Here is a 25,105-nt window from a genome sequence, read left to right as displayed (position 1 = left end):
CCACGTCGTGGGGGGGTGGTCAGATGATGGGTGTGATTACAGTTTGTCCCCCGCCGCCCCTCTCCCCAAATGGCTCTGCTGGACTTTGGAACAATTCCCACGGGCAAAGTGAATTTTGACCCGAACATGTATCCATCGGCACGGCAGAAGGCGCGGCGAGAAAGCAGGGCAGGGAGCTGGATTCAAATGCGCGAGCCGCGGGGCTACGGCTCTGGCGTGCGGAACCGCGGAGCCAGAGAGGCGGGGGAAGCCGGGGAGGAGGCCGGGCCATAGCCGAGGAGGTGGGACTTGCCGGAGCGTCTCTCCCCGTGGCCGCTGTGCTCAGTTGCAGAGTGCTGACGAGCGGCGGGCGGTGGGGCTGGCGCTGCGCGGAGCCGCCGCTGGAGTGCGCGGAGCGGGGCTGCCGCCGCGCCGGGGGCTCGGAGCGCACGCCGCGCCGGCGGGGGACAGCGCGCCACGGGAGCAGCCCTCCCCGGGCACCGGGACCTGCTGCTAGCTTGCCGTCTTGCTTTATCCTCTCGTTTAATTTATTTTTTCCCCACCTATACTTTGATCCGCTGGGATTTTTTTTCCTCCCTTTCCTACAGAGCCTTCCCACGCCCCAGTTCCCTCCCTCTCTATCCAGCTTGGATTTTTTTTTTTTCATATATTACTATTCTGATTTTTTTTTTAAGCGGTGGACAGAGAGAGGGAGAGACAGTAACGGAGAGGACAGGAGGAAAACGCTCTATTCGTCCTTTCCGCCACCACCACCACCCCGATTTGCGGAGAGGGGTCGGGCCGAGGGGCGGCGGAATCAGCCCCTTTCTCCCGGGGAGGCGACCCCGGCTCGGGCAGCCGCCGGAGGCAGCCGCTGCGCAGAGGGGGCGCAGGAAAAGAGATGCATTGAAAGTTTCCGCGCAAACTTTGCCGTGAGTGCGCGAATTCGAGCGAGCGCAGCGCGGGTGCCTGCCTGCCCCGACGCGGGGAGAGCGCCGCGGACGGGCGCCGCTGTGGAGCTCGGACTGCCCGGCGGCGGGGGCCGGGCGGCGGCAGGGCGGCCGCGGAGCCTGCGCTCGGCCCGGCGGAGCGCCCACGGAAAGCAGCAGCGGGGGCCGGCGGAGAGCCGGGCTTATGGAGGGGTGAAACCGGAGACCCCGAAGAGGAACCCCCCTTACCCCGCAACCCTTCGCAGCACCCGGCCGGCGGCACCCCAGGAGGCGGCGGCGGGCACGGAGGAGGAGCGGGAGAGAGCGCGGCGGGGCGGCGGCGGCAGCGGCAGCGGGGCGGCGGCGGCGAGGCGGAGCACGGCGGGCCCCGCTTCGCGGCGTGCGCCGGCAACCATGAACTTTCTGCTCACTTGGATCCGCTGGGGGCTGGCGGCGCTGCTCTATCTGCAGAGCGCGGAGGTAAGCGGCGGGACGGGGGCTTTTGTGCCCCGCGTAGCGGAGGGGGAGGGAAGGCAGACGGCCGACAGTACTTTTCCCCCTTTTTTTGTCTTTTCGCGGCCCCCCTTTGCCTCCCACCTGCTCGGCGCGGTGCGGCCGCGGCGCTGGCGCCGGGTGCGGGTGGGTGCCCGCGGCACGGACACGTGTGCGTGCGGTGCTGCAGCGGGGGGACAGCGCTGCCCGCCGCTCCGCGGGGCCCGGGGCAGCGGCAGCGCCTGCCGAGTGCCCGCGCACACGAGCGCGCCCCGGCGCGGCGCGGCCGTGGGGTCCCGCCGGGGCCGGGGCCGGGCGCGGGGCAGGGAGGCAGCGCGCTGCCTTCTTGCATCAGCCTCGGGTCTCCTGACATTGCAAAAGGCTGCTTCGGCGATATTTGCCTTGGGTCTCAGCTCGGGTTCGTGCCGCCGTGTGGAGTTCAAAATGCCTAGCTGGAAAAACAAATAAGAGATCAAAGAGGACAAAATGGATCCAGAATTTCTTCCAGATAGGAAAAAAAATATCAAAATGTAGATCTCCTGCACCGAGATTACAAATCCAAGGATTTTTCTCTTCCTCTTCAGTCACTTTTACCTCATTGTCATTCTTGAGGAATTAGAAACCAACTCTTCCTCCTTTCCTTTTTTTTTTTTAGAAAAAAGAAGGACAGCTTTCTTTGCAAACCTGTCCTGTACATCTGTTTTCTAAAGAGTTAGGAGGGCTGTGTTGCCAAGAGATATTAAGGGGTTTAGACAGAGTGCCCACGTGAAAGTGGCTGTTCGCAAGGCAGGCATGGATTACGTTTTAAAGGTTTTAAGAGGTTAGTTCTCTCCTGCCATTTCTGCTCGGCACTTGGAGAGAGCACGGGCCAGATCATCTCCCACAACCGTGAAAATAAACGTCTCTTGCAAACTAATCAGTTATTCACATTGTTTGTTCAGCACCGATGCTGGAAGGCGACTCCCCAATTAGGAGCCATTTCAGCTGTAACTGAAGTCATGCAAGCACTGCACGCTTTGTTTCTAGCCTGTTATATCTCTACTTTATCCAGTGACAGCCGCACATTAAGCTGTGCTCGGCTGTGCTCGATGGGAACTGAGGCGCACTCTCACTTGAGTGTGGCACAGAGCAGCTCCCTGCTGCCTTCCTGCCAGATTTGGCTGGTGGGACAATTGTTTCTGCTCTCCAGGAGTTTTTCCACCATCACCCAGAATAGGAGTTTCTTTGCCTCCCAGCTCCTCAGTAAAATTGTACAGTAGCATCTGTTCCCCACTTACAGTATGGGCAAGTCTGTATTGGTGTCCAGTGATAACACCCTTTAACCCTCCCCTTGTTCCTTTTCCCCTCCCCTTCCTCTTCCCCAGAAGAGGAAACGGCGGATCAGGTAGAGCCGAGATCTATCTGTCCTCATAAAAACCTTATGCTGCCTTTTCTCCTAGGCTGGAGGATGGTGCAGATGAGAAAACAATGTAGTAATGGAAAAAAATGGTAGGGAAGGATTACAGGAGTTTAGGAGGAAGTGTTGCAGGGACAGACACGAGAGATAGCTAGAGGTTCAGTACCTGGGTGCTGTGGGCTGTGTAAGTGCTCAGGCAGATGGACGGTGAGATCTGCCCTTGGGTTCTGTCCTTATTTGTCCGTTGGTTGTCCGGGCACCGCAGTGATGGGAACGTTAGGAATACCAGCAGATCTCACGTAGGCAGCTTGGTGATGACTCTGAGCATGGCAGGAGGCATGACTCTTCACACAGGACTAGGGTTTGTGCTTTGATGATAATATTTATCTGGCTGTCAGGCTGATCTATCTAGCTAGCCAGGCACATAAGAGAGCATTAAATAAAAGCCCTGACAGTGTCTGAGTTGGGGAAGCAGGGTCCAGCATGTGTCAGGGAGCTTTCCTGGAAGTAAAGGAGAAGGGATGAAGGAATCACGGCGCTCCTCTGGTGAGGGTTCAGAGGGATGGCTCCTTACGGAGGTGGTTGTTATGGTTGCTCCTGCAGCAAGACTTAGATGGTGGGAAATTGTTTCATGGTCGTGTCTGGGCAGCACTGATGCCACAAGTGGTGGTGATAGCCTTTCCATGCAGGCTAGGGAAGGAAAGGCACTTTTGCAGTGCCACCCTCCCAGCTGATTGATTGTGCTGAGCGGTGTGCACAGTCCTCACACAGCATGGGATTGGAGAGGGTTGCATTGTTGTCCCCTTCCAGTCCTCCCTTTCCTAGAGAATGGGGGACAGGTGGTTATTCCCCATCTTCCTTTATCTGTGGGTCTTGCTCCAGCCTGGTGACAGGTCACTCCTGATGATGGTCTGGGAGCTCTTCCCCTCCTGCCCAGAACAGCAGAGGGACCTGGATATACCAGCTGTATTGCCATGGGGAAGAGGCAGTGATCAGACACCGAGGGAGGGAGAACACGCCTGTGACTAGACTGTTAATGATCACACACCCACCAGGCTGCCTGCCTTTGCTGTGCCTCTGCACCGCACCACCATGGGGAGCCACCAGAACCTGCTTCCACAGCCCTTCGGCACCTGGGACACAGCAGGTCACCTTCCCCAGAGCCGTTCCTGTGCTCTGATGGCTGGAAAGAGGAGCACTCCTTTGGGAGCAGGGGAGAGGGATGTCTGAGGGGCTCACTGATTCCTGAGCAACCCCAAATCCATTCTCCTGTCTGTTCTGTCAGAGGTCCCTTGGCTGTGCTGGCAGCTTTCAGGATTACTGACCTCTGTCTGCTTGTACAATGGAGAAGGAGTGCAGTGAGTCCCATTCCCCCCCTCTCCTAAGCAGAAAACGCTGAGAATTTCTAGTGCCTAAGACGAAAAGTGCCTTAACTCCTGTCCCAGAGTCCCTCTCAAAGTGGATGGATTGTTTGTTCCAGTCCTAAACAGTTACAAAGCTCTTTTAATGAGCCTGCACAGATTAGGGGGAGGGGAAGGGAGAAAAAGAGTGCTGGTGGTGGTGGTGAGGGGGGTGATGGTTAGAGAGGAATGACTTGATTAACCTTTTCTCTCCCTTCAGAGCAAAGCTTGCTTTGGACAGGGACTGGGGGAGAAGGGAGGCAGGGAAGGTACAGACATGTGGATGGTGTGAAGTGAATTTATTTGTTAGGGAAGGTTTTACCCCACAGAGGGAGGGATGTGCATTTGCTACAACCTGCAAAAGAGCACAGAAAGGAGCTTCCTCTGTCAGCCCCATTTCTGGGCTCATTTATCCTACTGCCAAGGCCAGGCCAGGAGTTGCTTCCACATTACTGTGAAATGCTGAAAATCTATTGGAGGGAAATTGTGTTAGAGAACCGTTGGGTAATGCCAAAAGCCAGCAGAGGAGAGCATGACCTTCAGGCTCCTACCGAAGGGCACAGTTGGCCTGCTTGTCCTGAGGAATGTTTTTGGTTCCCCATGTCTGATATTAGCAGACTGTTTTGAAGTGAGGCACAAGGCCCTGCCTCACCTGCTGTTCTAGTGGACGTGCTTTGAGGGCACTAGGCACAGGTGAAAGACACTGCTGAAAGGGCAGAAAAGTTACTTGGAATAGTGAGCAGAGAGCCTGTTACTGATAGTTCTGGGAAACCTTTCTAGTTTCTGCTGGGAGCTCCCCTGGGAAAGCTCAGAAGCTCTATGCCCACTTTGCACTGATCTTATTTCCCATCTTTGGGGTCAGATCACATCCCAGGTCCAGGTGAGCACTGCGAGAGTGTTCTGGCTCCTGCTCCACTACATCAGGGGCAGGGTGACGTGCTGGCTAGGCACAGGTGAGTAGTGAAAGCGTATGTGTGGCTTGCTTCTGCTTCTCATCATTTGTGCAGCCTGTGTGCTTGCACGTGAGGAGGCGGTGGGCTTAGCAGCTGGCTGGGTAGTTTTGCATAGAGAATGGGTAAAAATGACCCTCAAGGTGTCTCCAAACTAATTTTGCTCAGTGTCATGGTCCTTTTGTGTGTGAACCAGAAATCTCTCTGTGAAAAGTCTTGGGGGCGTTGCGACTTGAATGAACTGACTTGGCTCGTGATCATCTTCCTGTGCCATAGCAGATTGAGGCTTTCCTGCCCTTGATGCGGTTTTCTTTTTACCCAGAGATTGTCAGGCACTGAGTGGCTTTGGAAGGCCGCTGCAGCCTCCGCTGCCTCCATTTTGTTTGTGCTGTTGCAGTGACCTTCACACTTCAGGAATGAAACTGTTTCTAGGAACCTGCTTTTTAAAGTGTTGTCACAGCACCGAGACTGGGCACACAGCCCCCCTCCTCCCCAGAGAAGAAACAGATCCACACATGGGGCAGCTCAGGTCTGGGCTGCTGAGTTATGCCCAGGTATAGAAAGACTTTGATTGAAATGAGAAACAAGTTCAGTCAGGGGGACCTTAGACAAAGGGAACTATGCACAGACACAAAGGAATGTCTGGGAGAGGGGCTTTTAGCTGGCTCTCTTGCCCCCTCCTTTTAAAAGCTGACATTTTCGGCTGCTTGGATGGTGGTGCTGCCCTGTGCACAGGACTGCTTAGAAGACCATAGCTGGCAGATTCCTGTTGTGAGCTTGGGATGGACTTGGCCTTAATTCAGTTCTGTCTTCAGCTGCAACATCAGAGGGCCTTTTTCTAAGCCTGAGCACAGCATATTGCTGACAAAGCAGTATTTTGTATGGACCCCTGTGCTTCTTATGGGCCTCTGCTGAAAGGCAGCAGGTTCTGGGGTGGATGGCATCACACAGGTGGCAACATAGCTCGGAGAAGTGAAGAAAGCTTGGCTTTTTCCATTTTGGTTCAGAACAGAACAGCAGGGGGAAGCCTGACTTGGCTGGAAAGTTACGTCAGAGCTAAAGCCCTCACGAAGAGCAGGAAGAGTGGTGTTCTTGTTTCACCTGGAATTAAAAGGACTTCCTTAGTAAAGTGGTGTAATATTTCTCCATATTTTGGGGGTGGGTTACCTGTCACCACTCCTGCCTGCATCAGTGCTTTGGAAATGTCCCTAGTCCCAAAAGGCATCAGGAATGACTGCAGAGCTTTTCGTTTTTGGCCCTGGGGAAGCTGTGGAGCGCAGGAATGGGATCCACGCAGGGGCTGGGGACTGGGACCCGTAGGTGAGGGCGAGCGTCGCCCTCCCTTCCATCAGAGAGGGAGAAAACCCGGGCGGTTTGGCGGCGTCCGTCGGCAAAGTGGTGCTGTCACAGTTAATCGCCCTGACACCCGGCCAGATGCCGACACCTCCGTGGCCACCACTGCCGGGTGACAGACATCTGTGACATTGAGAGGGGAGCGATGCCCTTCCGTGCCTGGCTGCCCTTCTCCCTTCTCTGCCCTCCCGGGCCAGATTCACCTTTTCGGGGAGAAGCGATGCCCGGGTCCGTCGGTCGGTGTCGGCGGCAGCTGCAGGTCCCCCCGTTACTTCTCTCCGCCGAGCTCGCATTTGCTCCCGTTGTTTGCCCGCGGTCGCTGACAGCAGCTCCCCGGGGACGCGCTTCTCCCTTTGGGGCGTCTCTCGGGCCCGGCACACCGCCTTGCCAGCCCCGTCTCCCGGCCCGGAGCCGTCCCGCCCCTGCCCCTCTCGGCTGCCCCGGGGGACGGGGGAACAAAAGGTCCCTCTGTGCCAGCCGGGGGCAGCGGCTCGGCCTCGGGGGCGCCCTCTCCCGCCGGGGCTCCCTCCGCCCCCTGCCCGGCGGGGCGACGGGACCGGCACCGCCGGGGACCCTGCCCGGGACCCCCCGCGCCGCGGGACCGCGTCACGGTTCCGCGTTGTGACCGATTTTCTGTTGTCTTTGCAGTTGTCGAAGGCTGCGCCTGCCCTGGGGGATGGGGAGCGGAAACCCAATGAAGGTAAGCGCTGGGCGGCTTCCCGGCGGGCGGGGACGGCCGGGGACTGGGGGGAAGGAGCCCCCTGAGCCGCCGATGGCCAACACCGCCACCTCCCGGGGAGCGGGACCGGGGGCTGCCGGCGGGAGGCGCCCCCGCCATTAACCCCTTGGTGGCGGCCGCAGCGCCCCCGCCCCACGCCGCGGGCCCGGGCTGGGCCGGGGGTGGCCGTGAGGCCGGGCGCCGGGGCGGCCGCGGTGCCAGGGCGGGCAGCAGGGCTGGCCCAGCCCGCCCCTGGCTTACCGCAACTCAGAGTGAAACTGCGTGCGTGCGCCGGTGCACATACGCACGCTCATTTATATATATATATATATATATATTTATATATATATATCTACACACACACGGGCGCGCACAAAGAGCTGAGTAGTGGCACGCAGTTTGCTGGGGATTCGCCACAGTGCTGTAGGAAGGGATTTGTCAAATTTTGTTGCCCGCCTCTTTCCCAGCGGTGCTGGTGATGCCCGGCTGGGTGACCAGGGCTGATCCCTGAACAAAGGCCGGAGCAGCCCCCAGATGGTAGGTCTCTGAGGAAGAGAAGGAGAAAGGGGCAGTTCAGGATGATTTTCTGGGCTCATGCCTCCCAGCAGTCTCAGGTACCCCCATAGTCAGGAGATTACTAAGCGCTGTAAAGAGCCAGGCTTGAAAAATACACCTTTTTATTCTGGTTTGGGCTGGCAGACTTTGCAGATTCAGGGAATGGCACTCTAGGATTCTGATAGGTTCTGATGGGTTCTAGTTATTGGTTCCTGGTTGTCCAGTATGGACAGGACCATTGCCTGGTGGGGAAACAAGGTGGTATCTCTGCAGCTGCTGTGATCTTGTGTCTTTCCGGTTGCCCAAAGGCCAGGGTGTGACAGTGTCCCCTGCCTCGTTGGTTCATGCAAGTAAATGTAGACCAGAAGGCAGCCAGCCCCTGGGTTAGTCAGAGATATCTCCTGCAAGCTCCCTGTCTAGTGAAGCCCCGTGCGTGTCAGGAGGTTGGCTTCTGTCCGCAGTCCTCAGTTCAGCAGTGGGATAAAAGGGCTGTGGACTTTGTAACCTTCAGGCTGAGGTGATCATCATATGCTTTAAGACCATCCTGACCGTGTTTTCCCCTTATCTGCATAGCAGAGCAGATCACTTGTTGCATGGCAGGGTCTGGCAGACGCCTCGCAGGGTCCCCACGGGCTGTGACCTTCAGCGTTATTCCATCCAGAGGTCAGCAGAGGGCTCCAGCACTGTGGGGCCAGATTGGCTTTTTTTTTTTCGTTGCAGTCAGTTTCAATTTCTGTAACTTTATTGGTGTGACAGACTCCATGTGTGTTGCCAGAGGTTTGTGGCAAGCTCTGCTTGGGATAGGTGTCCATTTTGTGCTGGCAAATTTTCTGATTTGCTGGTGGACTGCCGCCTGTTGCGCTTGACCCTTGCTCCTGCTGAAGTCAACAGAAGAAGGTTCAGTGACTCCAGAGGGATCAAGATGGAGCCTGCTGTGAGGCTTATTTTGGTAACCAGTTCTCTGCTGTTGGTAGAAAAGAGCTAGTGTCCTCATCTGTGCTATTTGTTGTGCCCAACAAATCCCTCCTGGGGAGGGAAAGAATCAAACAGAATTAACTTCTGTCACAAGAAGGTTGATGGGATTGCAGGAGAAGCTGGTCTGGCAATGTAAGTGGTGAGACTTCAGTGTTATTGTCTGGTGCTATTTCAGGTTCTGCAGTGTAGATACATCTGTTAAATAAAAGTCAGGACTCCTGGCTCTACTTCTGTCCTGTGGTTCGAACTTAGAAGTCTTCTCTCTATACCTCAGTTTCTTTTCTGTGAAGAGGAGATCATGATGGGCCTCTATTACCCAAGGACGGTCCTGTAGTTCCTTCCTCTGAAGCTCTTAGGGGCTTGGGCTGAAAGGTGGGTTTGTGTCTTTGGCCATTTTATGCTTTCTCTGTGATGTCAAACTGTGACAGGTTTTTATTTGGGATGGACTTACTCTGGTTGGAGACTGTTATTTTAGCTTCAGCCCCTACCCTTTTGAGCTCAAGAGAGGCTTCCACATGTTTTGTGGCACAGGAAGTTGTAGAGGAGTCAGACAAACACTCTTTTGTTTCACAGGAAAAGATTTTCTGGTATAAATAAAGGAAACCACCATCACTTGTGGCTGCACTTTTATTTTCAAAATAACAGTGTGTTTGTATTGCTGCTAAACTGTTGATGGGGAGAGAGGCAAAATGATCAGAGACTTCTCCTTTTCTAGTCCAGCATGTTCTCACTCAACTGCTCCAAATTTGAACTTAAACCCTGCTTTGAAGAGTTAGTGTGGCTCCTGTCTGTGTTTTAACCTTCCTTCCACCTCCATTCACAACAAAGAACCTCTGACTCAAATCTGGAGGTGTTTTGCAGGGTAGGAGTGTGATTTAATTGTGGGATTAACTTCTAATGTGGGCTGAAGCCCAGATTGCAGGAGGAGAGCAGACCTAGTGGTGTTAGTCCTTCAGTGACCTTCCTGTGCTTCCCCATGAAGGAGACCTTCTTCCATTTGTGACACAACCAATGGAAAGGAAGCCCAGGCAGAATCAGCAAAGTGTGCAGTATGACTCCCAGTACATAGGAGTAAGTGTAGGTATGGTAGAAGGGGCAGGGCTTTGCTGTGAGGTTGACTGGACCTCAGTCATGTGCTCTGGTTTGGTTTGGGTGGTAACTGTGCAAATGAACTATGGAGTGTTGTGCAGTCTCCATGTGAATGCTCTGTGTCCAGCAAAATAAGGCAATGTGCCTTTTGCGGCAGGATTTTCTGACTGGCAGCTAGGGAAAGATTCCCTGGTTCCTTTTCAGAGGCTGATTCAGACTTTGGAAAACCATCATGTGTTAAAGTAAAGGTAGAAACTCCCAAATTCTTCATTTGGATTATTTAGTCCTGTCAAATCTTTCAGATCTCAAGTATAGTTGTCAGGGTGTAGCTGTGAAAGTAAAGGCCCTGTAAAAGAAGTTGAATATGCTGTTCTGGGGCCTGTTCTGTAGTCTGGTTTCTCTGGTGTAATCCAAATGCCTGGATAATGCAATATTTAGGAAAGCATGAGAGATGCCGGTCAGTTTCACTACACTTTTCTACTCTTGTTTTCTGCCTCCTTTATGCCCCAGACTGGTGTGGCAAGCAGCATTTGATCTGCACAGGTAACTGCTGCTTTCCCTCCCTCTTACTTTCTGTCCCTCCCCTTGACGTAGATTTGTAAGCATTTTGATCCTGAACTATGTCTTTACTGCCAGAGTTCTCAGATCCTGTGTCTGGCACAGTGTGAATAATCAACAGTGCAGTTCAGCAACTATCTCTGTGCCCGCAGAATTTCCCACGTATTAAATTGTTCAACTTGTTGGAACATAGGCGGTGACTGAGGTCACTCCAAAGGGAAACAGGAAGAAGGAGGAGAAGGAGGTAGTCCCAGACAAGATAGGAGAACAGACAGGAGACATACAGCAGTTAGGGGAGGAGGGAAGAGGAAGGGAAGGAACAAGGAACAGAAACGTTGTCTTCTAGACAAGGAATACCAACAAGCAGTCCATGCCTGCCAGGCTACATTTCCCTTTCACAAGCCACTTTCTCTTTTAATAGCTGCTCACGCTCTCTGACACTTCAGACTCCTTGGAGGGAAGCTCCTCCCCTCTTGTACCCGCTCTCAGCACTTTAGCACTATGGCACTGTCAGCCCCGCATGACCTAGAATTAACTTTCAACAATTAACTGCGGGCTGTGCGCTCCAAGCCCTGCAGCTTTTGCATTTTTGTGGCAAAGTAACCTTTATGCCAGTTTGTCACAAGTTCAGGGCACTTTAGAAGCGCTTACTGGAGACCATTATTTTCCATGATGCAAGCAGTTTGCTCTTATCACTCTGAGTTATCAGCCTTGGTGCTGGAGGACTCTGCATACTGTACAGGTGGATCATTATAGCGCATAACAGCATGGGGCAGGTACTATCTCCTTGTGCATACTCTTACCCTCTGCTCCATGTGAGACATCCTCAGTTGCCAGTGTGGTGCTAGAGCTGGGAGGCCTGGAGGGCTCCAGGTACTCACTGTTTGCAGTACTATACTAGCACCTGGGGTTTGTGTGTGTACTTATCTATACTATCTCTCATCTCTTTAAATCTCTCCAACCCTTGACCAAGCAGCAAAATGAAGCTTTGGCAAGAGACTGGGAAACATTGAGAAATACTTGTGAAATCAGTGCAGATCGCAAGCGGTTAGTGTTTGCTCCATTTGTAGGGAAGGCATGGGATAATGGCAGATCCACCCTGTTCCCCCTCCCACACTGTCTCATTGTGGTTCAGTAGCCAAATATATAGTCTGGTTAATCCTGGGGGTGCTGCGAGCCTACTTTGAATCTTTCAGTGGGTGGCTTGGTTCCTCAGTCTGGGAAAGTGGTCAGTGTGGAGACACGGAGGCTGTGACTTGTAGTGGATGCTGTCATGGTTCCCTGGTGGCCTGCTGAGGTGGATGTTCTGCATGGCCAAAAGAGGTAGATGACAGGAAGGGTGAAGATGCATAGCTCCATGGTTCAGAGCCTCTGCTTGCTCTTAGGAGTGTCTGTGCACTGAGGTCTGTACAAAGGATGCTTCTGGCTTTGAAACCACTGGGGCATCCACTGACTATTTTGAAAGGGAGTAAAGGGCAAACCAGTGAAGGGCCTTAGTCCAGAGCGTAGATTATCTGCTGCAGCTTCAGGGTTTTTTTGGCTGAGCTGATACTCTTAGTGGCTGCACACCAGCAGTATGGGGAATAGCAGAGAAGAGGTTTGGGACAGTCACCTGTGGCATGCATCATGGTACGAGGAAGGCAGTGAGCTCTCTTGTCCGTCTTGCCCTTAAGCAGCTGTAGGAGGAGATTGTCTTTTTCCCTTCCCACTTGATGTGTGTGTATGTAGAGCCCAGAGAATGGATTTAGGCCTGCAAGACTGCTAGTGAAGAGCATAGGGTAGTTGTGTTGCAACTGTCTGGCTCACTTTAAGGGGTGAAGCCCTAGACATTCTTGAGCTAAGTTTGCATTAACTTATTCCCTCCATTCCTCTTTTAGTTATCAAATTCCTGGAAGTCTACGAGCGCAGCTTCTGCAGGACTATTGAGACCCTGGTGGACATTTTCCAGGAGTACCCTGATGAGGTGGAGTACATATTCAAGCCATCCTGTGTGCCTCTGATGAGATGTGCGGGTTGCTGCGGCGATGAGGGCCTAGAATGTGTCCCTGTGGATGTGTACAACGTCACAATGGAGGTGAGGGTCCAGCTTGCAATCTGCTATGCTTGGTTGGAAGGAAGCAAGACAGCCATCACAGCCACCCCAAGCCCCAGCTCCCAGCTAATTCAGAGGAAGTGCAACCTACCCCAGGGACCCTTTCTTCTGACCCTGGTGCTCTGTTACACCGCGCAGGGTTAAAAGATGAGTTGCCTGTGTCTATTTAAGGCTAAGTGGAGAGTCTGTGTTTTGGCTCCTGCCCAAATACAGTAGGTAGGAGCATGCAAAGAAGAGTTTCTGCAAAGGAGCACTTTGTGCTTAGAGAATGTAGAGGAGTATTTCTGATGGTGTTATCTCCCAGTTTCTAAAGAAGATACTCCTTGGACCCTTGCACCACCTTAACTCTACACACAGCTGTTGTTCTGAAGGCAGCTGAGTAGGCAAAAGGGGAGAACCTGTCAGTTCTCTCTCCTGAAGGGCATGTGAGGTCAACCTGTACCAACAGAGCAGGGAATTTGGGTCTTTAGCTATCCTGCCACAGCAGGGGTTAAAAGGGATCTATGAAACAAACTGTTCTATGTCAGCTGGAAAAGCCTTTCTGCCCTCTGGGCTCTTCCTCCTTTGTTTGGAGACTGCTGAAGGTGGCCATGATAGCAGAGGCTGGGCCTTTGGGGAGAGATTCAAATTGCTTTAGAGAGCTTAGTTATTGCCCTTGTCTGTGAGACTGGATCCCAGCTCTTGTCCAAAATTGTGCTGGTGTCCATTACCCATAACCTATAGCTCCCTCACCTACTTTTGTCCCTTAGCCTCTTGAATGGCCACTGTAAATATTGCAGAATTTTTAATATCAATGAGAGATGTTCAGTGCTAAGTGATTAACCAGCAGGTCCTTTTACTTGAATTTTGGGCTGTGTTTGAACTGTGTTGGAGAACCTGTCTGTGCCCTCTCATGGTTCCCCATACTGCTTTTCCACTTGCAGGCTCCAGCCATACTAGCTTGGTGTAGCTAGGGATGGTTTTCTTCCTACCATTCCTTGCTGAATTACAGTTCTTTACTGATATGCCTGCATGCCTGTAAAGGGTCAGAGGCAATAAAGCAGATCTCTAGAGCTAGTTTTCCAGCCATGTTCTGGGTTAAGAGAATGTAACAGTATTCCATAGCTTCTAAATAACTTTCCTGGATATACCTGGGGCTCTGGGGTCTGGGTTTTGCAGGACTCTTTTAAACACAGATCTCCAGATTTATTTTGTGTGTCAAGTTACTGAGAAAGTGAGATGTCAGCTGGGAAGGAATAGTGGCTTAAGGAAAAGGAGTTGGGTTTGGAATTTTCATTTGGGACCTTTGTGAGACTGAAGCATGACTTCTGCACAAGCAGACTGGATGCCCATCATCAGCCAGGGAGGGCTCATTGAGGACCTTGCTGTGGGGTACACCCTCTCCCATGCCTGTCTCCAAGGCAGTCCACCAGTGCTGGCACTGGGCATGCACGAGCAAACAGAGCTTTGGCACAAGTCTGGTGTTGCCGCTCGCTGGTGATCAAAGGCCTTCCCTGACTGGAGAACAGGGCCTCAGAGCTAGCTCGAACTCTGCCCTGCTCTTCCCAGGAGCACCTGGGGTATGAGTGCTTTGCTGCACAGCAGCCTGATCTGGAGCTGTGAACATGAAGAGTGAACAGGCAGTGACCCTTTCTGTTTCTTTCATTCCAGGTCATAAGAATTAAACCCCATCAGAGTCAGCACATATCACAAATGAGCTTCTTACAGCACAGTAAATGTGAATGCAGGTGAGAATGGAGCAGCACTGGCTCCTCTTGCAATAAACTTACTCTGAGCCTTTCTTTTTTCTGCTGTTGTGTTGGGACTCTTGTTCAGACGCTTCTGCAGCCTTCTTGGTTGGTCTGCAGTGGGACGGCTGAGCCTGGGAAAAGAAGCCCTCTGCTGTCAGGGCTCTTCCATCTCTAGCTACCACAGGTGCTAGCCTGCATCCTGGGATCTTTTGGCCCTAGCTACCAGCAAGGGTCAACAGGATAGCAAAACCACTTTGAGCCGGGCCCCTTAACCAGTGCCAAGGGCATCCTGCAATGCTGCCTGTACATGACCTTCCCTGGACTTGGTGGGAACTGGGGATAATACCAGTAGTACATGTGATAAGCTCTCTTCTAATGAGGCCTTTGTTCTGTCTTCCCCCACAGACCAAAGAAAGATGTCAAAAACAAACAAGAAAAGTAAGTGACAAGCTTTTCCTCCTTTCTCTTTTGGTGGTTGGTTGGCATTTCCTCTCCCCACTGCCCCTTGCCCTTTTCTTTGATCGGATATACTCACTCTAAGAAGGAAATGGCATATGGTACTGCATGGGGCGATGCTCTGAATCCATTCCAGGTGGTCACAGAAACCCACATCTGATGGTCCTTCCTTCATACCCCAGACATGGACCTTGCATGACCCATGGCCATGGCAGTCATTCCTAATGCTTTTTCCTGAGTCAGGGAAGTCCTGTCGTGTCTGTCCTGCTGGAATGGATTCAAGGTGCAGCCCCTGTTCTCCCCTTCCCTCTTCCTGGGGTGTTTCTGGTTACTGCAAATTGCTGGCTTTCTTTATTATTAATTTTTTTCTTGCTGCTTGAGTGAGTACTTGCTGGCTTCTTTCACAGCAGCTTTGGTAGGAGCTCTGCTGGCTACAGGGAGAGGTGGAAGTAGAGGCCTGGTGGAGGCAGGACTATTGCCATGCAGGATGTGACGCTGGTTTTGTTTGGGTGGGGACCTGGGAGGGTGTAAAGGGAGGTGGATGTCCTAGCTGGGTCTCAGTGAAGGCTTTCCTGAGGGGTTTTTTGAATCTGATGAGTTTGCTTTAGTGGCCTGAAGGAGGTTAAGTCACAACCTTCCCTTTTCTTCCTCTCCAAAGTATAATGGTTGTGGAAAGTGGAAAAATAAGCTCTAATCCTGCAGAAGTTGCAGAGATGAGCATAAAATACAAAACAACATTGAAAAGAAAGAATGATCTCTCTGAGCGAGAGGATCAGCTGGACTGCGCATGGCTGGGAAAGCAGCTCTGCCATTTAGAGGTGCGGAGTTGGAGAGGAAGGAGTGAATATTTGGAGATGAGGCTGAATCTGAGACCGAGGGAGCAAACAGGAGAGAGAGAGCTTTTTTCACCCCTCTCCTGGTGGTTGTATGTTTCTAGCTGCCTTCCAGCCTCTCCTCCTCCCCCTGGAAATCTGCTCCTGGCTGCATCAGACTGCGTGCAGCCAACAGTCTTCTCTGCACAGGGCCGTGTCGGGGACGGTCGGTCTGTGTGGCTCTGTAGTTTGAAGGTGTGTGAGAGTTTGGTCTGTATGAGCTCTGGTGAGGATGGGGTGTGGGTGTAGCAGCCAGCTCGGACTGTGTTGCATTCACTTTTCCTCTTCTAACAGCACCTTGCCTGCTCATTGCTGGTTCTGCACTCCCCAGGGAAGGAAGGGAAGGGAGGGGAGAGACTGGTGTGCTTTGATTTGTGCCGGATTGAAAGTCTTGTTATATTGGTACCCCTCTCCTCCCTTCAGGTTGATTTTCTTCCCCTCACCGTCTCCCTGTGACTCCTGCCTGACATGTAGGGCAGAACTGGGATTGAGCTGATGCTCTGACACTCGTTCCAGTGAGACGACTTGAACAGGGCCTAGGAGACACCCATGGTGCTTTCTCTTCTGTCCCTCCAATTCCCTTTGACAGCTCTCTCCCGAGGTGGGCTGCACCAGGGAACGAGGGAGCCTTTGCTGAACTGCCTCAGAGCTGGGACTCATTTGCCTGACAAGCCCTGGTGCTTTGCCTAGGGCCTTCTCCTTGCATGTCTCTCCCTTGCTCCTGTGCTAATGTGGCTCAAGGAGCAGTACAGGCTCCAGCCTCCCTCGCTCCCTGTGCTCTCAATGGCCCATAGAGATCCATGGTTAGTGTCCAGGACTGCATATCCTAGCCCCTGCCTGCTCAGCCCCTGCCCAGGAATCAGAGGCAACTGGTGAATTTTTCAGAATGGAGTCAGCACCTTGGCTCCATCTGCTTGTCTGTCTGGCAGGTCCATGTGGACAGTGACAGGAGAGAAAGGAGGGAAGAACTGAAATCTGCTTGCTGATTATCTCCTGGGTAAAATAACTAGGTCAGGCCATCCTCTTCCCCCTCTTTACTCTTCAGTACTCAGAGTAGAGGCTGCCAGAGGAGATGTTACAAACATCCAAGTAAGGTCTCCTGGACTCCTCTGAACCACAGGCAGGAGGTGAGGTGGATAAGCAAAGCCTTCAGGTTGGATAGCTCCTCAGAGATCCGATCTCTTCCTTTGTCTGTGGAGTGCTCCTGTCCCAAGGCGGGATTGCCACCCACCCTGCAGCAGAGCTATTGGAGCTCAGCTGCCCCCTCCTAGGCCCAGTACTGTGCAGTGCATCAGGTCAGAGTGGTTTCCTCTTCCTTGAAGAGAGCCCTTTCACTCAGGTTGCCTATTGTCAGTTGTTGTGCACCTGTGCTTGTTGCCTGGAATGATTGTCTGCACTCACCGCGGTGGCGTGATGCTTTCACAAAGCTTTCTGTTCCTTCCCCCTCTCACCCCCTGCCCCTTTCCCACTGCCCCTCTCTGGAGGGGGCAGGTGCCCCTCTGAGGCTCCAGCAGATCCGCCTCTGCTCGCAGCAGCCTTGCAGGAGATGGTCTCTGCTGAGTTCCCTGGTGTTGGCTTGGCTGTGGGCAGGCTGGTTGCAGAGCTGACAGGAGCGCCGGAGCCGGTGAATGTGCGTGCAAGATGGAGATCTGTGCTTCAGCCCTGGGATTTACCCTCCAGTCCTGCCTCATGTGCTTCTCCCCTCCCAGCAAGGCACATGGCTGTATTTTTTTTTTCTCTTCTTCCTTGCGTTTTCTTCCGTTTTCTCTCTATTTCTCCCTTTCTTTCCCCCTCTCTCTCTTTCTCTTTTTTTTTTTTTTTTTTTTTTTGTTTTTCTTCCAGAAAATCAAAACGAGGAAGGGGGAAGGGTCAAAAGAGAAAGCGCAAGAAAGGCCGGTACAAACCACTCAGCTTGTACGTTTGTGTCCTCTGCTTGTAGACTCTCTTCCCTCCCTCTCCCCAAAGCAATCTGCCTGCTTGCTGCTCGCTCAAATCTCACCCTCCCCTCCCAGTCACTGGTGGGCTGCAGATCCTGCAGGGGCAGTGCTGGTGGTGGCACTGCTCTGGCACTAAGGCTGTCTCAGGGAAAGGTGGCTTCAGCTTGCTTGGCTCTCTAATCATCAGTAGTGACTATTGTCCCAAGGCACAAGAGTGTGGTGGGCGGACGAGAACCCTGCACCTCTTCACGCCTTCTGGTTGTAACTCTGTCATCTGCTTTCCACCACTTGTCTTGTGTCCTCACTGCTATGGTGACTGGTGACAGGCAGGCTGGCATCTGCCATGCATGTGTGTGTGTGTGTGTGCGTGTACACATGTGCGTGCGTGTCTGGTGGAGTCACAGGTGGAGAGGAGAGGTGGGACAGTGGGAAGCCAGAGAGGGGGTGCTGGGGAGCCAGGGGGGGCCTCTCTATTTTGTTTTTTTTCTCTCTTTCTGCTGGATTTGGTGGCTTGTCTCTCTCTGTCTCTTTCGCTCTGCCTCTCTCATGGTGGTTCACAAAATTCTGCATTGTAAATTCACGGCCCCTCCGTAGGAGACTCCTAGGTGGTGAGGTTGGGATGGGGCTTACAGAAAGGAGATCAGTGCCAGCTGCAGGGTCAGCATGTGGTGCTGGAGCCCAGCTGCTTTCCAGGGGAGGAGAGACCATGTGTATTTAACTCGTTTAGCTGCTGGCCTCTTTCTACTCCAATAGTCCACTTCGGAGAATTCATTTCACTTATGTGTCAATAGCTGGCTGGGACCTCTCACCTTCCCGTCCTTGCTTTTCCCTTCTTCCTCCCTCTGGCCTGAGCCAATGGATCCAATGCAGCATTTGTGAATACTGTGCAGAAGGCCTGTTTCCTTTCTCTGCGCTAATGCAAGGGGTTGCTGTCCTGGGGCTGTTGAGGTGCTGCTGGAAAATCCATCAGCCCACGGCACTCCAGTTGGCAGCATGGGGGCTGCGGGAGGGGGCAAGGGGATTGCTTTGATGTTCAGGGTGTTGCATGTGTATTTTCTTTCTGCTGAAGCGCTGTAGCTTAGACATCTTTCCTTTTGCCTTTTTGCAGTCACTGTGAGCCTTGCTCAGAGAGGAGAAAGCACTTGTTTGTACAAGATCCCCAGACCTGTAAATGTTCCTGCAAATTCACAGACTCACGTTGCAAGTCGAGGCAGCTTGAGTTAAACGAGCGCACTTGCAGGTTTGTGTCCTGAAGGATGAAACACACAAAGAGAAAGAGAGAGAAAGAGAAAGAGGGGGGGAGCTTGCTTTCTGCTGACTTCTGGCACCAGTGCTATTTGATTACTTCTTTTCTCTGTCCTGCGTGGGCCAGAGAGCAGAGAGTCTGACTGGGGTGAGGACAGAGTTCCCCTGTGTCAGAAGGCAGCTGTTTGTTTCAGGTGTGCTCTCAGGACTTGGATGGGGATGGCTCCCAGAGACAGGCCCTTTGTATCTCAGGTATTCTTTACCATAGAATAGCATAATGGAGTTCATGTTGCTGAGCTAGGCAGGGGAGGGTCTGTATCCCTCTGTACCTTACCTGTATGCAACTCTGAGCATACTGTTGGACAAAGAAAAATCCTTAAATGACTGGGATTTGACTACCCCTGTCTTCCAAGCCCCTTTTCTGTGGCTTGTAGATGCTCTGCTGTGTGCAGAATGAGGAAAGCCATTACGAGCCTCCCTCAAGGCTGAGCCTACATTCTCCTTTGCCTCTGTTCTTCTAAAGGCCAGGGAGAGCACCCTGTGTTTTTGTACTGTCCTCACAGTTCCCTGTCCATGTCCTGTCCAGAATTGTGGTTTGAGAGGCTGCAGTCAGGACTGTGAATGGAATACAGCAGGTTTAAGTCTGACCCTGGGCGAAGGCAGAGGTGCCTGTTTCAGATGTGAGGTGGGAGATATAAAGGCACTGTGGGGTTAGTGTTTGTTCAGAGATCCATGTTGTGCATGTGTCATCTGAGTCTGTCACACACCATTTGTGGCACAGACATGTAAAGAAACCGATTCCTGGTTCTCACCTGAGCACTTTGGTGAACTCATTGGGGTGTCTTGACTCGCACAAGCTACGTGCGCACCTCTGGTGTGGGATCATCCTACCTGTGTAGAGGGACACATAGAAATCGGGTCACTAATGAGCACTTGGCTGTGCCTCTGAACTCGGATCCCCTTCACAGAGATCTAGGAGATTGTTCCTGTTCCTGCAGTATTGCAGGGGCAGCGACTTGAGGGGAGAATACAAGGGAGAGAGATCCAGGGTCCTCTGTGGCTCTGTCTTGAAAAGAGGAGACATCCATTGACTAGGTGGCTAAGGCTGTTACAAGTAGCAAGTGCTTCCTTTGGGTGTGAAAATGCTTTGTGTCCAAGCCAGAGAGGCATTGGCACTGCCAGAGTGATAGAAATCTGTATACAGAGAATTTTTCTGGGGTGCTGTAATTTCAGTGGGAAAGTAATTGATGGAGGGGCCATAATAGAGAGACTTTCAGAGTTGCACTTCTCCTAGCAAGTAAAACCAGACTTAGTCTTGGCCTTTTCCCCCTGTTCCTTTTCCCAAAGTCCGGAGTAACTCATAATTACCCCACAGAGTTTGAAGGGTGAGAAATAGTAATAAATACAATGAGAAACAAAAAAACAAAGAAATCATGGTAGCAGAAGGAGTTTGCTAGTTTCTCTTACCTAGTCCCTCTCTGTTGTGGGATAATTGGCACTAAAGGAGGTTTCCAGAGGCGATGTGTTGGCCAGAAAAATGGGAAGGAGTCATAGGAGTGGTTAGCTTATCAATTTCCAGATAAAAAGCTAGTTAAGCTTAAGTTCCTTTTGCTCTTTCTTGTAGAATTAGTATTGGGACCTGCAGGGGAGGGTAAATTCTCATTTCTCCTGCTGCTTCTTCAGGCCACTGCTGTTCTCTGGTGCTAACCCCCACTCACAGCATCTAGGAATGAAAAGCACTTACTTTTCACCTTCTTGCCTGCATGGGGCCGTGTTGTCTGCACTGCTTCCAACCCAAACAAGAGGCTAGGTGGAGAGCTGAGGGTGTGTCTCTGCATGCACTGCTTAGCCTTGTTTTTCTGTGTTCGTGTGTATTTGTGTGTATGGTGTGCAAAGATGCAAACAAGACACTCAGCTTATCTGTGAGAAGCCACTGATTCTGCTCAAAAATCTTGTTTGAATATCCCCCCTGCTCTGTCTAGGTGAGCCTGGGGGAATAGAATTCATTGACTCATTTGTGGGGTCGAGATTCTCAGTTGATTTGCCCCATCTGCACAGCACTTCACCCCACCAGTGACGTCATGCCATGTCTTAACACCATGTGCTCTTAAACACATTAGTCACCACCCTTCCTTCCCTTCCCTGCCCTAGCTGCACCCCCATCACAAACATTAACCCCTGTTCTGTTCTCTTCTCTTCCTTCCTTCTCCTCTTCGACAGATGTGAAAAACCGAGACGGTGAGCAGCGGAAAAGAAGGGGAAACAGCCCTGTTTCTGGAGCCTGATTTCTCGCCTGGACAGAATAAAACAAACAAAACACTAATCCAAATGAACCCTAAAAATGAAGGATCGGTAGAGCACAGCACTTTCAGTACGGACGATGGACTCCGGAAGGAACATTCCCCAAGGCACCCGCCGCACAGAATTCACCTTTGGGTTTTGAACTGTTTTATTTTATTTTTCTTTTTATGCTGCTAAATAACAGAGCCAGGAAGACTTATAGGGGTGTATTTGATGGGTTTTCCCATGCATACATATATATGTGTGTATACATGCATATACATATATATATATGTATATATATTTTAACCACATCTATATATACATATATGTATATCTTAACCACACACACACACACACACACATATATATATAATATATATATATATATACTGATTATTTTTTTTAACATTGCTAATGTTATTGGTGTCTTCACTGGATAATACTCGACTGCTGTGGACACAAGCGGGCTACTTGGGGCATAAGAAACAAGCTAAGACTGGACTTGAGTAGAAGCGCTGGGTGTAAACTTCTTAACTCCAACTGACTTGTGCGGCCTCCGCTGTTTCTCTGTAGAGTGTGCTGTACCACAAACCACCTTCTCCTTGCCTGGGACAGGGAGGAGAGGTGATGGAGAGGATTGGCAGGGAGTTCCAAAGAGCGGCATCCTAGGGTGCGATGGGTCAAAGGCCAAGGAAATGGCCATCTCCGTGATCAAGGATTCCTCCTCCCCTCTCTTCCCCCAACCTTCGCCCTTACTCGTCTCATAACCTGCCTGCCTTGCCAGGACATGGGATGTCAGTGTACATTTTGCGTTGACTTTATTCGCTGTAGAACCTTTGCCAGAGAGTCATGCTGGCTTCTCTTAAGGATGGTGGGCAGCAGATGCACACTGACTTTCTGTTCAAGGAATTATCACAGGAGTCTAGATTTCCTGCCCTTGGTGGCTGCAGAAGGACACAAGGTCTACAGTGTGCTGAAGCAAGAATGGGGACCGGTGCATAGCCACACAGTTGTTCAGCACTGTCTGCTTTCTTCATGCACAGAGCTGCCACTCAAGAGCATCCAAGATGCTTATGGAACATTTCTGGAAAGGGATATTAATCAGAAGTATATACACAGTAGTGGGGGTGTGTGTGTATGTATGTGAATGTATGCATTTGTATGTATGTATGTATGTATGTATGTATGTATGTGTTTTTCTCTCTTTTTTATATATATATATTTATTTTTATACATATATATATATAAAAAATAATATATATGTATGCCAAGATTGAAGGGGGGAGAAAAGAAAGCAACTTTTGCTGCCTTCAGTTTGCGTGCCCAGTATGAACGACCCTTAAGAACGTCAAGTTTTTTTTTTTAATGACGTACTGTAAATATCAGGCCCCTTTTCCATGTCTTGGGCTGGGGAACCAAATGTGAGGACAGCTGGAGTCCCTTAGCTGTGTCGTGAGGTTCTTGGCTATGTGTGTATCTGCAGTGTAGGCTGTGGTGTACATGAAACCCACCTTACACACGCGCGCACACACACACACCCCCCTGAAAGTGTGTTTGTACATCTATGTGGATATATATAATCTAGTTCTGTGATTAAAATTATTATTAATAATAATAATAATCAAAAAGGTACTCGGTCTGTGTCAGAATGCTGCCAAACATCATCTGCAATTGAATTTTCAACGCCTGATAATGTACAACACGGAAAGCTTCCAAAAAGACAAGACAGTCTAAAAACAGACTCACAACAAGCGACTACTAACCACTAGGATCTCCCCATCCGACTGATGGCTTTCAGAAGGAGAGAAAACACACGGGTGGGTGCTTGCATCTGCAATGTAGAATACTCATGCTGCATTGTGTGCAAGACAGAGGCTTCCGATCGGGGGAGGGAAGAGAAAGTGTTTTATATACTTATTTAATATCCCTTTTTAAATTAGAAATTAAACAGATAATTTAATTAAAGAGTAGGGATTTTTCAGTATTCTTTGTTAATATTTAATTTCAACTATTTATAAGCCGTACCTCCTTTTTTTTTCTTTTTTTTCTTTTTTTTTTTTTTTTTTTTTTTTGTACTGGTTGTGTATAAATTTAACCTTCCTGTTGTCCCATCCCGTCTCTCCCCAATTGTTGGCAGAGTCAGTAGCATGTTATGGGCAGTTATTTAATTAATTTCTCTAACACCTACCCCTACACATTCCTATTGAGGCAACGGTTAGATATACATCTACATACTATATATATATATTTGGCTATGTGTTTGTATATATATATATGTTTATGTATATGTGTGATTCGGATTAAATAGACACTACAATTTTTTTATATGTGTAAAAAGAAGAAACAGGAAAAAATAGAAAATTCTACATCTTGAATCTCTCTCCTTTTTAATTTTAATATTTGTTATCATTTTATTTATTGGTGCTACTGTTTATCTGTAATAATTGCGGGGAAAAAAGATATTAACACTACATATTGTGTCTAGTGAATTTTTTCAAGATATTCCTTAGTACATATTTATTTTTAAACAAAGAAATTACAGATATATCTTAAAACAACAACGACGACGACAAACAAACTTTTTTTTGTATTAAAGAATTTAATTCTGACCTTGATTTCCTTTGCCTTCTCCTTCTGCCTTGCATCCTGGTTTTCTTCCATTGTGTAACAGTTTCTCCAGCATTGCCTCTGGAGGCTACAGGGCATCAGCAGCCCACCAGTTGGACTCTTGGATTTGTGCCCAGAGCTTCCAAAAGCACATAGGTACCTGAAACCCACTGAAATGAATGGGAGCTAGGCACCAGAATCCTGGAGTGGAGCTCAGCCTGAGTTCCCTGCTTGGTGAGAAGAGGGTGGTGTGATGGGCAGGACCAAGGGGGCAGGACTCCTGGGTTCCTTCCCAGCGTGATGCCAAGCAGTGTGGAGATGGTCCCAACCCTGCCTCTTGTCAGGAGCCAAGTCCCATGAGCTGGGTACTGTACAGGCATGAGTAGATGCAATGCTGGTGGAATTTACAATCCAAGGTGAAAAGTAATGCTGTGATCCTGCCCTTTCTGGTAACGGACTTGGTGTTTGCAGTTGGATCTGTGTGCATGTAACTCGCTGTCAGTGATGGCTCAGCCGCACCTTGCCATCCTGGATGACTTCGAACAAAAAACTGTTTAGCTCTGACAGTGCTCATCACTTCATGAGGGATCTTGATACCATTGCATCTTTTGTGATGTGCTTTGGGGTCTAGGAGGAAAAGCTTTGGCAGTGGTATAATTTCCTCGTTATCCATGGAGATGAATGTGTCGTGTCAGTCATCTATCCACACTGCAAAGGAGCATGCAGGATGTTTTCTGGATGTCTGGGAGGCAACTCACTTAGGGTAATACAGACCACTGAGTTCATGGCTGCATCATTCCTGCTCTTGTGAAGGTAAAGAATCTGGCTTCTGTTCAGGATGGACTCAAGTAGCTCAACAGGTGGACCTGCAGTCACTGCCTCAGCAGAGGGTGGAGCAGAAGAAAGAGGATGAGTACCTGAGGACATTTTGGTTCACTGTATTCAGTAATGTCTTGTGGACTGCAGGAGTGAGGTGAGAACGTGAGCCATCTGGATGTTTCTGCATGAGGAACCCAAAGGAGTTGCTTCCCTTATATATTTACCACTGGCTTGTGTTCTGTGTGGATCTATGGGCTCCTTCGCTTGTGGCTGTGCAAGGTGATGAAGACAGCAAGCCTATCCTCAGGAGACCTGTTCTGCCTATTTGCAATCTGGGAAATGTTTACAAGTTATCAAATTGGAAAAATTGAAACCCTGAGGTAAGTGCTCCCCTGGGCTGAGCTGGATGTGAAATCTCAGCATGAAGGGACCCAGGTCTCCTGTATGGATGAGTCAGGATGTTTCTGTCAGTCACAACACATCAAACCCTCATCAGCACATCAAACCCAACACAACAAATTCCATCCCACTAATGGCAAGCTGGACTGGCTACTCCTGGTGCCCCTCTCTTTTCCTACCTCTAAGGGCTCAAAAGTAGGATATCTGCAGAGCAAGGTGACCTGGTAGACACCTACTTCATGAGACAGGGGCTGGATGGCATATTTCAGAT

At 50.6% G+C, this 25,105-nt stretch overlaps 1 protein-coding gene across 6 annotated transcripts; it reads left to right on the top strand.

The window, feature by feature from the left end:
- Positions 1-1,271: 1,271 nt before the first annotated feature.
- VEGFA (vascular endothelial growth factor A) lies at positions 1,272-23,618 on the top strand. 6 transcript variants are annotated; one of them, XM_058020905.1, is made up of 8 exons: positions 1,272-1,388; positions 7,148-7,199; positions 12,272-12,468; positions 14,137-14,213; positions 14,622-14,654; positions 17,387-17,458; positions 18,590-18,721; positions 20,947-23,618. In XM_058020905.1, the coding sequence occupies exons 1-8, from the start codon at positions 1,323-1,325 to the stop codon at positions 20,966-20,968; spliced, it is 651 nt and encodes a 216-aa protein (XP_057876888.1). In that variant the 5' UTR covers positions 1,272-1,322; the 3' UTR covers positions 20,969-23,618. The 6 variants fall into 6 exon arrangements, with proteins under 6 accessions (XP_057876888.1, XP_057876889.1, XP_057876892.1 ...); XM_058020906.1 differs by lacking the exon at positions 17,387-17,458; XM_058020909.1 differs by lacking the exon at positions 18,590-18,721.
- Positions 23,619-25,105: the final 1,487 nt, after the last annotated feature.

The sequence above is a fragment of the Melospiza georgiana genome, chromosome 3 (assembly GCF_028018845.1).
Source record: "Melospiza georgiana isolate bMelGeo1 chromosome 3, bMelGeo1.pri, whole genome shotgun sequence".
In the NCBI taxonomy this organism is placed as follows: domain Eukaryota; kingdom Metazoa; phylum Chordata; class Aves; order Passeriformes; family Passerellidae; genus Melospiza; species Melospiza georgiana.
This window is presented reverse-complemented; position numbering and strand designations above follow the sequence as displayed.